Below are 15,541 nucleotides of genomic sequence, written 5' to 3'. Positions count from 1 at the left end.
AGGCGGAAGCCTTTAATTCCTCATCGTTGTAAGCAGGAGTTGTCGACAGAAATGTCAAGCTTTTCAATTGGTCGAAATGGTCGTGATGTCACAGTGCGCGAATTTCGAACGGGGCCAATTGTGCTTGGCCTAGCAACCATGCAACCAATTAAAGGGATGTTACAGTGATGCTCTAAGTCGAACTGAGTTTAGTTATTTAATCAGTTAGCCTAATTAACCTTTCTAGTCAGACCAGATAAATAAATAAAATCGAGTAGGAAGTCGGTCGAGTAGGGGAATCGAACCTGGGTGCTTAGAGTGCGAGATGAGCACGCTAACCACTCCGCCATGCCTGCTTTTTTTTTCTTTATTGAACGCCATGCCTGCTCGATGGTTCGGAATGAACATGAACAAAGGCGCGTCTAGTGAATAAGGTGTCTTCGTTCCCTCCCATCTTCCTCCCATCTCTTACGGCGAGGATCAGGTGTCCGCTGAGATATGCGAGACACATGCATTTCCTTTCCTCAAAAACCAATTTAACGACAAGCAAGGCATAGAGCCGAACGGGCGATAGCGTTCTGTGGACTCCCTGGCAGCGTTGCAAGACGCTGTCGCGTTCCGCTCAGAGGCGAAGCTTGACACCTTAACCACACTTCAGTGACACAAGCAGCAACACTGCGCCTAAGGCTTCTGCCTCACCGCACTTTAGGTCAACAAAGTGCCCCCTGAATTTTTGTTAGCCACGCGATAGGCTTATCCGGAGGTTGTATGCTATTCCTGGCGAACACGCTAGAGATGACAGCCACGTCTTATTGCATAGATGACGAAGGGCGACTTGTATGCTATGATCTCACAATTTCAGGTGTACAGTGGCGGATTATTTGTGTTTACGCCCCCATAAAGCAGCGCGATAGAAGGCTTTTCTTTCTGTCATTAGTTGAACATTTGTGCACGGACCGCAAAATTATAGTGTTGGGGGATTTTAATTGCGTTTGTAGGGATGAAGACCGATCAGTGGTATGTAAGAGATACGACCCTAGTGCTGCATTACTTACCGATTTGGTTTCTGAATATAATCTTGTGGATGTGGGACAGGAAAAAGGCGACAGTATACATTTCACTCATTTTCAGTTTTCCTCTAATGCTCGCCTTGACAGAATTTACGTTTCTGTAGACGCGTTAGCAAGTGTGTTTGGCTACTGGGTGCGGCCCATCTTCTTCAGTGACCACCGTATGGTGTCTCTTCAGATAGGGATGTACACTTGGCATGTACTTCACCCTCGATGGGAGCTGTGGAAGATGATTAACTGTCTGCTCTCAGACGAAATCTTTCAGCGTGCTGTACGTACTTGTTTGAAAGACGTGTGGTCACGCCGTGATCTGTCCGTTTTTCAAAAGTGGGACTTATTTAAACAGGAGATCAAGAACTTGGCAATTGAGGCCTCAGCAAGAATCGCTTTCCTGAAGAGACACCACCTTCGTGAGCTTGGGTGCACCCTGACGGAGCTACATGAGCTAGAGAGGGTTAGCCCGGGTGCCTATCTCGAAGAGATTAATAACGTAAAGCAGAGCTTCAACAATTTGCGACAGAAAGATATAAGGGGGCCTTGATAAGATCTAGGTCCCGAAGGTTTCTTGACGAGCAACCTTCTCGTCGGGCCCTGAGTGATGAAAGAGAGAATGCTCTTGCGAAGGAAATATTGGAAATTCAGTATGGTGATTGCACATACAGCGATGCGCCTGGTATTCTTGCTGCTTTCTTCGACTATTATCGGAAGTTGTTTGACAATTGCGAAGATCAAAATCATGGTTTTGATTACAGTTCCTTACTCGGAAACTTCCCTCGTCTTGATGATGAGAAGTGTGCTATAGTGAGGGGACCTATCACTTTGGATGAAATTCAATCAGCCATTTCTGCCCTGCAGAGCCAGAAATCTCCTGGGCCAGATGGTATTACTAGCGAATTCTATAAAACATTTTGGCCTTGCGTAGTGCCTGTTTTGATGGAAGTTTTCCAAGCATCTTATGATGTGGGTGACCTGCCTCCCACTTTCTATTCTGGGCACACAGTATTAATTCCCAAAAGCAAAGATACTAATCGGTTGAAAACTGTTGAGGGATATCGTCCAATTTCCCTCTGCAATGTTGATTACAAAATTTTTGCCAAGGTTCTTTGCAGTCGTCTGCAGCTCGTCATTATGGACTGTTGTGTATCGTGGTGCTGCCGCTCCAATTGTGTATCGCACTACTGCTGCTCCAAGCGCCGCTTCCCGTATGGTACCTTCTGTCTGGCCTGAGCATCGTATTTCGCTCAACACCTCATCCCCGCGTCTCCGCGGCTCTTCGGTCCAGGCACGTACCCTATGCATGTACGAAGCTACACGCGGACACTGAACTCTCTGCACTCTCTCTCTCTACTCCGACTGGAGAACACATCACTGGCGACGAGGATGGGATCGCCGTGATCCCCCAGCGCGCAATTGCAGTCAATACTGACCGCCTCAGGCAAAGCTCCTGGATCCGCTCCAGCCCTGCACGTCCGTCGACATGGCAGCGCTTCTGCCTTCGGCCACGATCGGAGAATTCTCGCCCGCCGAGCCTTCCTCCTGGCCAGTCTACTTAGAACGCCTCTACTTTCAAGCCCACGACGTCCAGTCCGATGAGAAGAAACGGGCTTTCCTCTGCAGCGTATGCGGCGTCGACGCGTATACTCTGCTGCGCTCGCTCTGCGCACCCAAGGCACCTTCGGAGGTTCCCTTCTCAAAAATCGTTTCCTTGCTCGACACCCACTTCATCGGGAAACCCTCCGTCACCATGGAACGATTCCGCTTCAACAAGCGAGACCAGCAACCTGGTGAATCGGTGCCGGAATATCTCGCCGCTCTTCGACTGTTAGCTCGCCACTGCGAGTTCGGGCATTGGCTGGATCGACTTCTTTGCGACCGCCTAGTCTGTGGCCTGCATGAAGAGCCTATCCAAAGACGTCTCCTGGCTGAACCGGACCTCAAGCTGTCGAAGGCCATCCTACTGGCACGTGCTGCGGAAGGAGCAGCAGCCAAGACAGAAGAGGTTCGCCACTCAAGGGTCCCCTCAGAAACGCATCAATTGCAACGGAACCCCAAGCGCTCGGACGTCAAGCCCGCCAACCATCCTCCGAGTCATCATTGTTGGCGTTGCACCGGCGAGCATGACGCTCGTACTTGCTCCTATCATTCCGCCATCTGTCGCTACTGCGGCAACAAAGGTCACCTGGAGAAGGCCTGCAGGAAGAAAGCAGCAAAAGAAAAAACTTCCAAGCCTGGTCAACACCGAAAGGAGTTTTCTCGCAAAAACAAGTACTCTCGTGGACGCAACCATCAGATTTTGCAATCAGCTGATCCAGCTCAAGACGTAAACTCTACGGCTTCAGTCAGCTTTCATCGCGAAATTCAAGACCGCAAGTCTACGAGTGGTGCCAACACCATCACTTCTCCAGCGGTCTGCGCGGACGTCCTGATAAACAGTAGGCCTCTGACCATGGAGGTTGACTCCGGGGCCGCCTGCACCATCATCAGCGAGAGGACCATGGAGAAACTTCGGCTCTCAAGGCAAGACCTAAGGCCATCCTCTCTACAGCTGCGCTCCTATACAAGGGAAAGCTTGGAGATTCTGGGATCATTGGAAGTTGCCGTCTCATACAGAACGAAGAGCACTCGACTTCAACTTCTCGTTGTCCGAGGAAATGGCACCAGCCTGTTGGGGAGAGACTGGTTTTCTGCGTTGGGAATATCGCTCTGCGGAATAAACCACGCATCTCAAATCGAAGTTCCGCTAACCTTGCTGAACGCAGTCTCTGAATACCCAGAAGTCTTCGCTGAAGGACTAGGGAAGAGCAAGGGACCATCCGTTCGTATCGAGCTCAAGGCTGAAATCGCTCCCATCTTCAGGAAAGCACGTCAAGTTCCGGTGGCTCTACTGCCCAAGGTAGACGAAGCCATCGACGTTCTTGTACAGGAAGGCGTCTACCAGCCCGTGCGATCCTCCCGATGGGCGACACCGGTAGTCTGCGTCGTTAAGAAGAACGGCAAGATCAGGCTGTGTGGTGATTACAAAAGCACCGTTAACCAAGCAATCAAGATGGAAACATATCCTCTTCCAACCATCGATCAGCTTTTTTCAAACCTTGCGGGGTGCACTGTATTCTCACAACTAGACCTCAATCAAGCCTACCAGCAGCTTGCCGTGGACAGTGACACAGCCGATCTGCTAACAGTCAAAACGCACCGGGGACTGTTCAAAGTTACTCGCCTGCCGTTCGGAGTGTCGTCCGCCGTAGCCATATTTCAGCGCTACATGGAAGAGCTCCTCTCGGGACTACCTGGGGTCCACGTGTACCTGGACGATATTATAGTGGGAGGTCAAGATGCCTACGAGCACAACAAACACCTGCGAGATGTGCTGAAACGCATAAGTGACGACAACATTCGTCTGAGCCGAGAGAAATGCACCTTCGGCATGCCGGAAGTAACCTTCCTTGGATACCGCATTGACGCTGCCGGTATTCATCCGACCGAAGAAAAGGTCGAAGCCCTTAAAGAAGCTTTTAGTAAGGCTGAGATCTGGGCGAGTTGGTATGCATTCATACTGGTGAACAGCGCAACTGGTGAACAGTTGATAGTCAGCGCTTGTCTTGTTGTTGTCCCGCCTTTTTTGCGCTGTTCACCAGTATGCTTAAAGAAGCTCCCAGCCCAAGGAACAAGCAGCAACTTCAGTCTTTTCTCGGACTGCTAAACTTCTACAACAGATTCTTGCACGGTGCAGCTCACGCCCTCGTGCCTCTATACCGTCTGCTTGCAAAGGATCAGACGTGGAAATGGCGCAAAGAAGAAGCCGACGCTTTCAAGCACGCCAAGGAACTTATACAGACATCCGATGTCTTAGTCCACTACGACGTGCACAAGCCGCTCACGCTTGCCTGCGACGCGTCTGCCTACGGCATAGGATTTGTCCTTAGTCACGAAGACTCTACCGGACAAGAATCTCCAATTGCATTCGGTTCCCGTACTTTGAGCTCGACCGAAAGGAACTACTCTCAGACAGACCGAGAAGCTCTGGCTGTCGTTTCCGGTGTCAAAAAGTTCCACCAATATCTGTATGGCAGACACTTCAAGGTCTACACTGACCACAAGCCGTTGCTGGGTCTTCTGCATCACAGTCGTCCAATACCTAGCGTACTTTCACCGAGGATGCTTCGATGGAATTAACTCCTCGCACAGTACGACTATGAGCTGATCTACCGACCAGGACGTCAAATGGGCAATGCTGATTCACTCAGCCGCCTGCCGCTGCCCTCCACAAATGCCGAAAGTCCTGTTATGACAGATGTCCTGCTGCTAGAAAACCCCCCAGAAGCCTTTGCAGATGCATCCAAGATTTCTCAGCTGACAAGGAGGGACCGTGTGTTGTCGCGAGTACTCAAGTGGATTCGTACCGGATGGCCAGCAAAGGTAGAGGACCAGTTCCAACCTTACTTCGTGCGCCGCGACGAACTCTCCGCTTATCGTGATTGCATTCTGTGGGGCTCCCGAGTCGTGATTCCACCGCAACTACGCATGGAAGTGCTTGAGCTACTTCACTCATCACACCCGGGAATCGTTCGCATGAAGGGACTCGCGCGAGGTTACGTCTGGTGGCCGAAACTCGACAGCGATGTGGAGAACACCGTCCGTGCGTGTGAGACCTGCCAAGAATCCAGGAATGCTCCACCCCGCGCTGCAGTCCATCCCTGGGAGCAGACTACGAGACCGTGGTCTAGGCTGCACGTGGACTTCGCTGGACCAGTCCAAGGCAAGACATTTCTTATCGTCGTGGACTCGTTCTCAAAATGGCTAGAGGTCGTTGTGGTGAGGACAACTTCAGCTGCAGTTGTTGTCCGAGAACTCAGACGGCTGTTCGCCACACACGGACTTCCCGACGTCGTCGTATCTGACAACGGTTCTGCATTCACATCAGCTGAATTCCGGCAGTTCCTCGCCAGGAACAACGTTCGTCAAGCTTTAGTCGCACCCTACCATCCGTCTTCTAACGGACAGGCCGAACGCTTCGTTCAGGAAACGAAGAAAGCTCTTAAACGACTGAAAGGAGGCGACATCGAACTTCAGCTCAGTCGTTTCCTGTTCCAGCAGCACTTGCTGCCCTGCACGACTACAGGAAGAAGCCCGGCGGAGCTACTGTTCTCCCGTCAGCTAAAGTCCGCCCTAGATTACTTGCACCCTGATTCCCAGGAAGGCAACTCGCAACGCGACCAGTTGTCGCGGAAGCTCCGCGCTGCACCAACCCGCAAGTTTGAGCCTGGTGACTCAGTCTTTGCTAGGAATTTTTCGCCACATGGGTCTCGGTGGCTTCCCGCGATCATCTGCTCCTGCAAAGGACCTGTGTCCTATGAAGTCGAACTCCTGGACGGTACGTCCTGGCGTAGGCACGTCGACCACCTTAGAAAGAGGGACTATAACCTACCCGATCTTCCTCACCGTGCACCTGAACTCGAACTGCCTGAGCCGCATTCAGAGTCAGAAGACCAGGACGAACAACCCGCTAGCACTTCGACCGAGCCAGACGCCGACTCACCTGAACCCGGGCACAGCCGCTCCAACTCAGAGAACGCGGATACCTCCGACAGAATTCCTCCGGTGACCGGCACCGTTCCTCGACGCTCCGCCCGAGAGAGGAAGTTTCCTTCTCACCTCCGAGACTACTACGTCTAAGGGGGGAGGAGTGTTGTGTATCGTGGTGCTGCCGCTCCAATTGTGTATCGCACTACTGCTGCTCCAAGCGCCGCTTCCCGTATGGTACCTTCTGTCTGGCCTGAGCATCGTATTTCGCTCAACACCTCATCCCCGCGTCTCCGCGGCTCTTCGGTCCAGGCACGTACCCTATGCATGTACGAAGCTACACGCGGACACTGAACTCTCTGCACTCTCTCTCTCTACTCCGACTGGAGAACACATCAGGACTTGATAGGTTCGCATCAGGTCTGTGCTATTAGAGGCCGCAGTATTCAAACACATATCCATATTGCACGTTCAGTATTAGAGACAGTATCAGATGAGACAGGCCAAGTAGCTCGGATTCAAATTGACTTGGCGAAGGCGTTTGATAAAGTTCGGCACGATTTCTTGTTCGCGGTCTTGGAGTATGCAAATATTGGTGACGTCTTGTTCAAAGGCATAAGACTGTGCTATAAGAACTCCTATACAAGGGTAATTGTTAATCAGGAGCTAACAAAACCAATACCACTAGAAGCATCTGTTCGTCAAGGATGTCCACTGTCTCCATTGTTGTTTTCCCTATATCTGGAACCCCTCTGTCTGAGTATAATTAAGAGCGCAGCTATCCGCGGTTTCTCTCTGGCTCAATGTGAAGTTAAAGTTTTAGCCTACGCTGGTGATGTCGCCCTCTTTTGCTCTGCCAAAAAGAGTGTACTTGAGGCTTTACACTTGACTAAACAGTTCTGCGATGTATCAGGCGCGGCTCTTAAGTTAGACAAATCCAAAGGCTTTTGGTTGTATCATTGGGGAACTAGGCCAAGCCAGTTCGGTGGCATATGCTGGGACTGTAGCCCTCTTGAGTACCTAGGCGTTCCGCTTCACCAAGTTCGCAACAGTACAGCCTACTGGGATTCACAAATTGTAACTCTAAGGCGGCAAACACAGGCTTGGATGGGTAGGGAATTCTCAGTGTTTGCGAGGGCACAGGTCTGTAACATATTTTTGTTTGCAAAGCTCGCGTATGTCCTTCAAGTCCGGCATTGTGCGAGGAGGAAGGTGCAAGCAATACACAGAATATTTGCAACATTCGTGTGGCGCTCCCAATGGGAGCCCATGAGGCGTGACATCTTGTTCCTTCCCTTAGAGGGTGGTGGAGTGGGCCTTGTTCACCTGTTCGAGCATCAACTTGTTTCCCGTTTTTTTTGTTTTTCAAATCGGCAAACCACCCGTTTCTGGTAGCTGTGCTAATTAGGCGGCTTAGTTTTCATTTGCCTTACTTATTCGCACCGACTGTGCAGGCTCGTGAGGGGACTTTATGGGGATTCCTTAAGGAGGTTGCTGACACTTTCAATTTCCTCACTGTGCGCTTCTCTTTAGATTACCTCTGTAGCCTCTCGAGAAAACAGATGACCCAGGCTCTCACTGAGTCTTTGTTCCCTACAGCATTGTATCGGCAGTCTTATCTGGGGTCTTTGGACATCAGTGTTCTAAAGGATTCAGGCAGCCGCTAAAACGTTCTTTTTCAAACTACACACAGCGACGCTGCCTGTCAAGACATTTCTTAATGACAAGGAGATGTTTGTACCCTGGAATGTGAATTGCCGTCTGTGTAACGTGCCTGAGACAATTGATCATTGCTTCATCCTGTGCCGTGATGCCATGTTCTTTTGGGACATACTACAACGAACTCTTAAGAAGGACATTGAAATTACACCATACACTATTAGATTTCTGCCTGTTGGCAAAAACTCTGTTGTGCCTTATGATCTGTTTGTGTTGATGGGACTATTCAGTCTTTGGAAAAGCCGTATGATGGACAGACATGCCGAGCCAGCAAGATCGTCCAAATCTGTGTTTCGTGAACAGTGTGCTTTGGTGAGGAGTGTATATGCTGCACGCGAAGAACCTCCAAGCTGGCTGCCGTGCCTAGATGCATGTGTGTGCCTCCCTGAATTTTGATGTTTTGATGGGGATGCAGTGTTGAGTTAGCGCTATGGCGGGCTCGTATTAAGCAGCCCGGTAACTTGAGACGCGAACCAGTTTGATTGAAGTTTTCCCCCTTTTTACGGGAGTTCTTCCATGCAACAAAGAAAAAAGCCTTCGTGGCGGAGTGGTAGCGTATCCGCTTCAAATGCCAAAGGCTATGGTTCGATTCCCACCTTCGGCGCAGTTTCTTTTTAAGCAGTGACGCCGAAAGGCGGACTAATCTGCCGACAGCGTCTGCTAACGACAGTATGAGGCATTAAAGGCTTTCGCCTTAATGCCTTTCGCCTCCTTAAATACCATCATGGAGTTTCTTTTTTTCCTCCATGGATACCATAGAGTAACTCCAACGTTCTTATGGTGTCTTCGGCTGGCACGCACTGCCTCCGTGCCGGTGCGCAGGAAGTGACGTCAAATACTACACGAGTGGCAAGTCTCCGTGCACATCAGCTGACCGTGCGAAACACTCGCAGAGTGCCGTTGCTCTTTCTGCCGTCTGTTAACCGAGGCCTCCGAGACCCTCGATGATCTCAGAGGCTATTCCTACGAGCGGCCGACGCCAACGAGCGCAGTCAACAGTTTGTATAATTAGCCACAGCCTCTTCAGAACAGTGCAGTACCGCGCTTAACGGGCGTTAATAGAATCGGCCGGAAACGCGGGACCCACGAGCCTGGTCGTGAGATACTGCGATTAATTATGGGGGCGCAAGTTTGTAAGACACTGCATCAAGGCGTTATGCTTGCCGGTTTCGATGCATACGCCTTTAGAGCTTCAGCTAGAGTAACTTCCGAAAATATCAGCGTGTGATTCTCAATCCACTAAGCGCCCCACATTGTCGCTTTATTAATATCCTTTAACCTGCGCATACGTTGGCAAAAAGTACGATGTTATTATAAAGTGCAGGCATGCCGGCATATGCCGTTCGCTGCAAGAGCTAAGGCAGAACTTGCAAGGCTAAAAATATTGACAAACCTTTAATTTCCTCATAGCGGAAGGCACATGGCTCACCGGTCGGTGGCTGCGTGATTGCAGCGCGAATAAATGCATTGCAGCTGCTATAATATTCAACATTTCTTTCAAATGAGTCCACTTGTAATGCTTCGTCCGTTTTTCGTCTTAGTCGATGCTGTGTCAACCAACGAGCGTGAACAGCGTCGTCTGCTAGCGCGCGCTGCACGACGGGATTGCACCGCGCTCCACCGTCGGTCTCCACGGTGGCGCGCACGCGTGTCGTGCTCGTCTCACCGGAATGTACGGCATTGCACGAGTGGCATCCAGCCGAACGTGGGGCACCGCACGAGTGCGTAGAAAACTCCACGAGTGTCGTCAGCCGAAGACACCATTAGACAGTTTCACTTTCGCAGCTCCTCTCAACGTTTGCTCCTCTAGGGAGGTGGCTAAAGTGGCGGTTGCGGGAACTAGTGGCGCTGCAGTCGAGCTTTTCTACATCGTCTGCTGTTGCGGTAGTTTCGCTCACTGATCTCCATTAGGGGAGCTGGATGCCACATCGGGCGCCCGAAAGTGAAGCCACCGGAAGTAAGAGTCCTTGTCCCGGAAGTCAGCCTTTGGCAGTGCATGAAATCGGACATCAGCACGGTTTTTCAGTTCCAGTTTTGTTTTCCCAGTTAGCATTTATTCTTTTCGTCGTTCTCGTCTTTTTACATGACAATGCCTACCTGTTGCACCGTCAATTGAGCGAGGAGACCAGCGAAGACTTCGGCAAAGACGTTTCAAAAGTAAGGGTCAATAGACCCTTTAGAAAATTCAGTCTGGCAACTCGGCAGGCATCATCATCAGCAACTTTCGTCGGCGCCGGGCGCCATATTTTGGGCACCTTTGGCTGGAAGACGCGCAGCTGCACAGCCTTTGCACTAGTTTCTACCTTGTGGCATGTCTGGTTGCGTTTGTGAAATCGATGGCGGAAAATTTGCAGTGGTCGAGGGACCTGACTGTCATTCTGGGCGGATTTTCGGAAAGGCTTTTGGACTCCTGTCGTCCGGCCGCACCTCTCAGCGAAGCTACAAGTACTGCGATCCGTCGACAGTGCGCGTTGTCATGTCACCCTGCAGGTCGAATCTACTGTCGCTAAAGGAGGGCTAACAACACTTGGACTGGACTCGACTACGAGCAGGCGCACTGCAGGGCGAAATGCGTGTGGATCCGGATACGGGCGCTCGATCAGCAGTGCCGGTGCGAAGTCGCGTTGTAGTTGTTCACCATCTAGGCCTAGCGACGACTAGGACAGTCGGGGACCAGCGCGAAGTTCGTCGCCCGGCGTTGCCGCAGGCGGTGTCGTTGCCGAAAGCTCCACCCTAGCACAGGCATGCTGTCGTTGCTAGAATAGCAAGCATCCTTTCTGGTAGCATGGCTGTTTTGTATTTTCTTGTGTGAACGTGAAGTGAGCCGAGCCTGCCGGCGTATTTCCATTTCAGCGTACGTAGACGCATCGGCCGCTAGTTGCGCTGCTTGTCTGCAACGTCACATCCGGCGTTGCCATGACAACATGGAGGAAGAATGTGCTTGGGAATGGCCGTTCGCGTCGTCTGTCAGCCGCTCAGGCCACTTCGGCTACTTCGTGCTCTCTGGCTTGCACGACTGCCTCTGTGACGCGTTCCTTCGTGTTTTTCTGTCTGGCTGGCACGAGTGCCTCAGTAACGCGTTCCTTATCGTTTAAAAGGAGATAGCGGGAGTACAGTAAGTGTTCAACGCCGTTCGCGTCTGTCAGCCGCTCAGGCCACTTCGTGCTCTCTGGCTGGCACGACTGCCTCTGTGACGCGTTCCTTCGTGTTTTTCTGTCTGGCTGGCACGAGTGCCTCAGTAACGCGTTCCTTATCGTTTAAAAGGAGATAGCGGGAGTACAGTAAGTGTTCAACGCCGTTCGCGTCTGTCAGCCGCTCAGGCCACTTCGTGCTCTCTGGCTTGCACGACTGCCTCTGTGACGCGTTCCTTCGTGTTTTTCTGTCTGGCTGGCACGAGTGCCTCAGTAACGCGTTCCTTATCGTTTAAAAGGAGATAGCGGGAGTACAGTAAGTGTTCAACGCCGTTCGCGTCTGTCAGCCGCTCAGGCCACTTCGTGCTCTCTGGCTTGCACGACTGCCTCTGTGACGCGTTCCTTCGTGTTTTTCTGTCTGGCTGGCACGAGTGCCTCAGTAACGCGTTCCTTATCGGTTAAAAGGAGATAGCGGGAGTACAGTAAGTGTTCAACGCCGTTCGCGTCTGTCAGCCGCTCAGGCCACTTCGTGCTCTCTGGCTGGCACGACTGCCTCTGCGACGCGTTCCTTTTCGTTTACAAGGCGACAGCGGGAGCAAAGTAAGTGCATTAATAACACGTTCAGCGACGAGGACCGCACGACTGCCAAGGATCGGAGTTTGCATGCTTCGTGCCACCAAAGAGTGCGGTGCTGGGATCGAGCAAGAAGACTTCAGTAGCGTGGCTTTTTGGGCTTGTTGGTACATAGTTCCAATACACTGTAGCGTAGCAAAAGACGAGGACACAAGAGACGAACACTACGAGCTCGTCTCTTGTGTCCTCGCCTTTTGCTGCGCTACAGTGTATTGGAGCAAGACTTATCCATCCAAGCACCTAGATATGTCTACAAGTAACCGCACATAATGATAAATGTCGAGTGGTCTATTATTTACTTCACCTCAACCATCGCGAAACTGGGAAGTTGTTCTTTAATCCCCTCCTTAACCTTGCTAATTCCTTGGAGTTCATTACATTGCTTATCTAAAGCAATCGCTGTGGATGCTGTTGTTTACTGAACATAGTTGTGCTTGTCTTGGGCTCATCGAACTTTCCATTTGTGGTGGCACTGTTCAAGTGCACGTTCATTTGGTTCAACAGGCTTTCTGCTTTACTGAAATTCTGGTTGGTCAGCTTTATCTGTTCTGTGGCATTCTATTACTCAACAGCCTTTGCCTTTATTCGTGCATATGGTGCTTTAAGCATGCGTAACGCCTGGAGATGTGGCCAAAAAAGCAATGGAGGATTCAGCTATCTTTGGACGAGTCAGTACTGTAAGGCTTGTAAAACAATAACTGTCTCAGCCCAAACCAATCAGTATAGTTGGCTTATTCTTAAGATGAGTGGAATAAGCATGTAAATGGTCAGGAGTCAACATCAGACACGAGCATCTGGAAAAGGAAGATTGTCACACAATTTGAATATGCCATTTGTTAGCAGGCATTATTACTCAGGGGCGTGCCTTGGGACATGCACTAAGAGGGCTGTTACCTTCCAACTTGAACATGTGTCTGGCATATTATGGACAAATGCGAGCTGTTGAACAGGTGCAGGGAGCTGCCACAATTGCTAAACTTTGCACATACATACAATAACGTAGACTTCTTTCCCGTGTGGCACTTTACAGAGCTGAAGTGTAACCAGAGAGCGTGCTCCTGTGTTCAAGTTGGCAGTGGATAACCCTGTACAGAAGAAAGTTGAGTTAGGTGGGAGCACAGGAAGTGCAATTTATATTTCAATTTTCAAAGACGCTATTGTCTGGTGGGACATCAGAAGAACTGCCAATTTTTACAGTTGCACAGCAAGCCAGCCACTGCTTGTATGTGCATACATACTTTCACGGATTATCAAACTGTGTTCTATAGAACCACCGAGTTCTTACTGGGTTACCTGAAGTGTCTATATCCAAGCATGCATGAACCTGGAGCTTTGCTTTACTCACCTCACTTTCGGACTAGTCGCAATAACTGCTTTATAGGTTCTCACTATATGGCCAGTCATCATTCAATGAATTTGAGTATTCTTCTAACAGGCTCTCTCTCGCATCTTCATTTTGTATGCATACGTGTACAGCACAAAGGGTATAAACTAAGATGCATGGCATTCCTCGGCACCTCAAGGAAGCTTTTGTAGTTCTCCAAGGATCAAGAAAGACTGAAAAAATCTAAGACATGCATGACGTGCAAGAGCAAGATGTGCGCTGACACAATTTATCCAAAAACAAAACAATAAAAGAGATCTTCCAGCAGTACTGTATCTTTGAAAAGGTCTTTATTCTGGACGTTACTATTGCAGACACATCAAGTAGTGATGAAATTATTCCTGAAAGGAAGTTGTCTGCTGCCTGAAATACAAGTACGTCTGGAAAAGAAAATGAACAGTACAGTGAGCCACAGTCAACATTTATCCATACCTGTGAATAAGACTTCACCATGTTAGCCTTAGTGCACGTTAAATACCCTCTGGGGATAATATTTTGGTGACGATGCAAATCCGCTGTAGAACCATAAAGCATGCTTACATGCTTACCGCGTTCTTGTCCGATATTACGGTTTTTTCCATCTGTATATACCTTTTTTTTGGTTTGCCCCCCTCACCCACTGCTCTTCGGGGCCTGTGAGGTGCTAATAAATAAATAAATATCTGCACTGTCTTGGCATCAATACTTTTGCATTTTGAGAAGGTGACATTTGGTCCCTTTTATTACACGAACAATGGGATTGTCATTCACAAATGAAACACACGATTACTTTAGCACCAAGTACAGTACTGCCATCAAAGAAGGAATGGGATGGTAGGTCTAAATATGCCCTTTCAAGATTTTAGCCTGTTCTACAGAAAGCATTTCTACAAGTTGGGAAGACAAAAGAGTACTCTGCAGGCTCACAAATGTCTGCAGGAGAAAGCCTATCCACAACCGTTTTTCTTCGCACTTAAAGCAGTCCAGCAGCATGTGGGAATCTTTAAATGAGTAGGGACCGCAAATTTCGGCCCATTTGTTCACACTTTGAAATAAAACTATAGCTCAATTGGTTATATCATGCTGTTTCAGCAGCTGCAGGAGTTGAGATAATGCTAAAAACTAGATCAAACGCTACTTTGCGAGCTTTTGTTCCAACTCTTTTGCCTGCCTGCCCCAAAAATCGGCAAGACAATAAATGAAGAGGCAGCACATCACTTTCCTAAGCTTCTTGTAGTCTTAAGTCTCAAATGATCTCGGTAACCATAGCCAACAGGCGGCCCGTGAAACTGAAATGTGAGCTGGCTGTGAACTGTGAACCAGGCTGAGGCGAATCTCCTGTCGTGATGTGTGTTCGCTGATAACCTGTACACTCTAAAGAGCTAGCAGCCAACTGAGGCTTTGAATACAGTTGAGCCTACTTATAACGAACCTGACAGTCACACAGATTGCGTTCATTGTATCTGAAATCTGCACTAAGTGGACTTACCTTATTACAGTCAAAAGACAATGTCAGATAAAAGTAGCGTTTCATTTTTTGAAAAGTGCACTGTGCATGTTTGTTCCCTCAGAGCAGATCCTATCAAGCCAATTTTCTAAGCTCGGTCATATGCTTCTGGCCGAGGCCCTTCTGGCTGTGGACAAACCGCTTTAGGGATGCGATAAGTGTTTGAGGTGTTCACAGCCAGTGGCGGAGGGTATAGAACTTCGCCTTCAAACCTTGACGAAGACATAAGGGCCTAGCAACGAAGCTACTACAAGGTATGTCCAAGCAGAATGTCCAGTGTACCTTTAACTGCTCGCTCCAGCAATGCATCGGCCCCCAAATTACACCACCCCACAGCTACTAGGATTTTGATGCAATGTTTGCGCGAAAGTGCAGCCACTTAATTAGACCTAAAACCAGGCAGGCACTTGCATTTTACCTAAAAGCCATCAGCTCATGTCAGATTTCAGCCTCTGTTAATTGCTGTACACTGCCCACTAGACCCCAGAGTGACGCAGACTGCCTGTGGTCTATGCGCTATCTGCATATGGAAGCACTGCTGCAGTCAGAGATTCGACTGAGCGGACAGCACAATTGCAGCATGACGGAGTAAGCCATCAAGGCGTACCTTGTGACTGGT

The 15,541-nt window shown here is 49.7% G+C and overlaps 1 protein-coding gene across 1 annotated transcript; it reads left to right on the top strand.

The window, feature by feature from the left end:
* The first annotated feature begins 2,526 nt into the window (after positions 1-2,526).
* Positions 2,527-6,651, top strand: LOC149367456 (uncharacterized). The gene is made up of 4 exons (XM_089574316.1): positions 2,527-3,145; positions 3,809-4,060; positions 4,172-4,516; positions 6,437-6,651. The coding sequence occupies exons 1-4, from the start codon at positions 2,527-2,529 to the stop codon at positions 6,649-6,651; spliced, it is 1,431 nt and encodes a 476-aa protein (XP_089430442.1).
* The last annotated feature ends 8,890 nt before the right edge of the window (positions 6,652-15,541 follow it).

Source organism: Amblyomma mixtum, chromosome 1, assembly GCF_055824585.1.
Source record: "Amblyomma mixtum isolate Tamu chromosome 1, ASM5582458v1, whole genome shotgun sequence".
In the NCBI taxonomy this organism is placed as follows: domain Eukaryota; kingdom Metazoa; phylum Arthropoda; class Arachnida; order Ixodida; family Ixodidae; genus Amblyomma; species Amblyomma mixtum.
The sequence above is the reverse complement of the archived record's forward strand: the minus strand, read 5'-3'. Positions and strand labels throughout refer to the sequence as shown.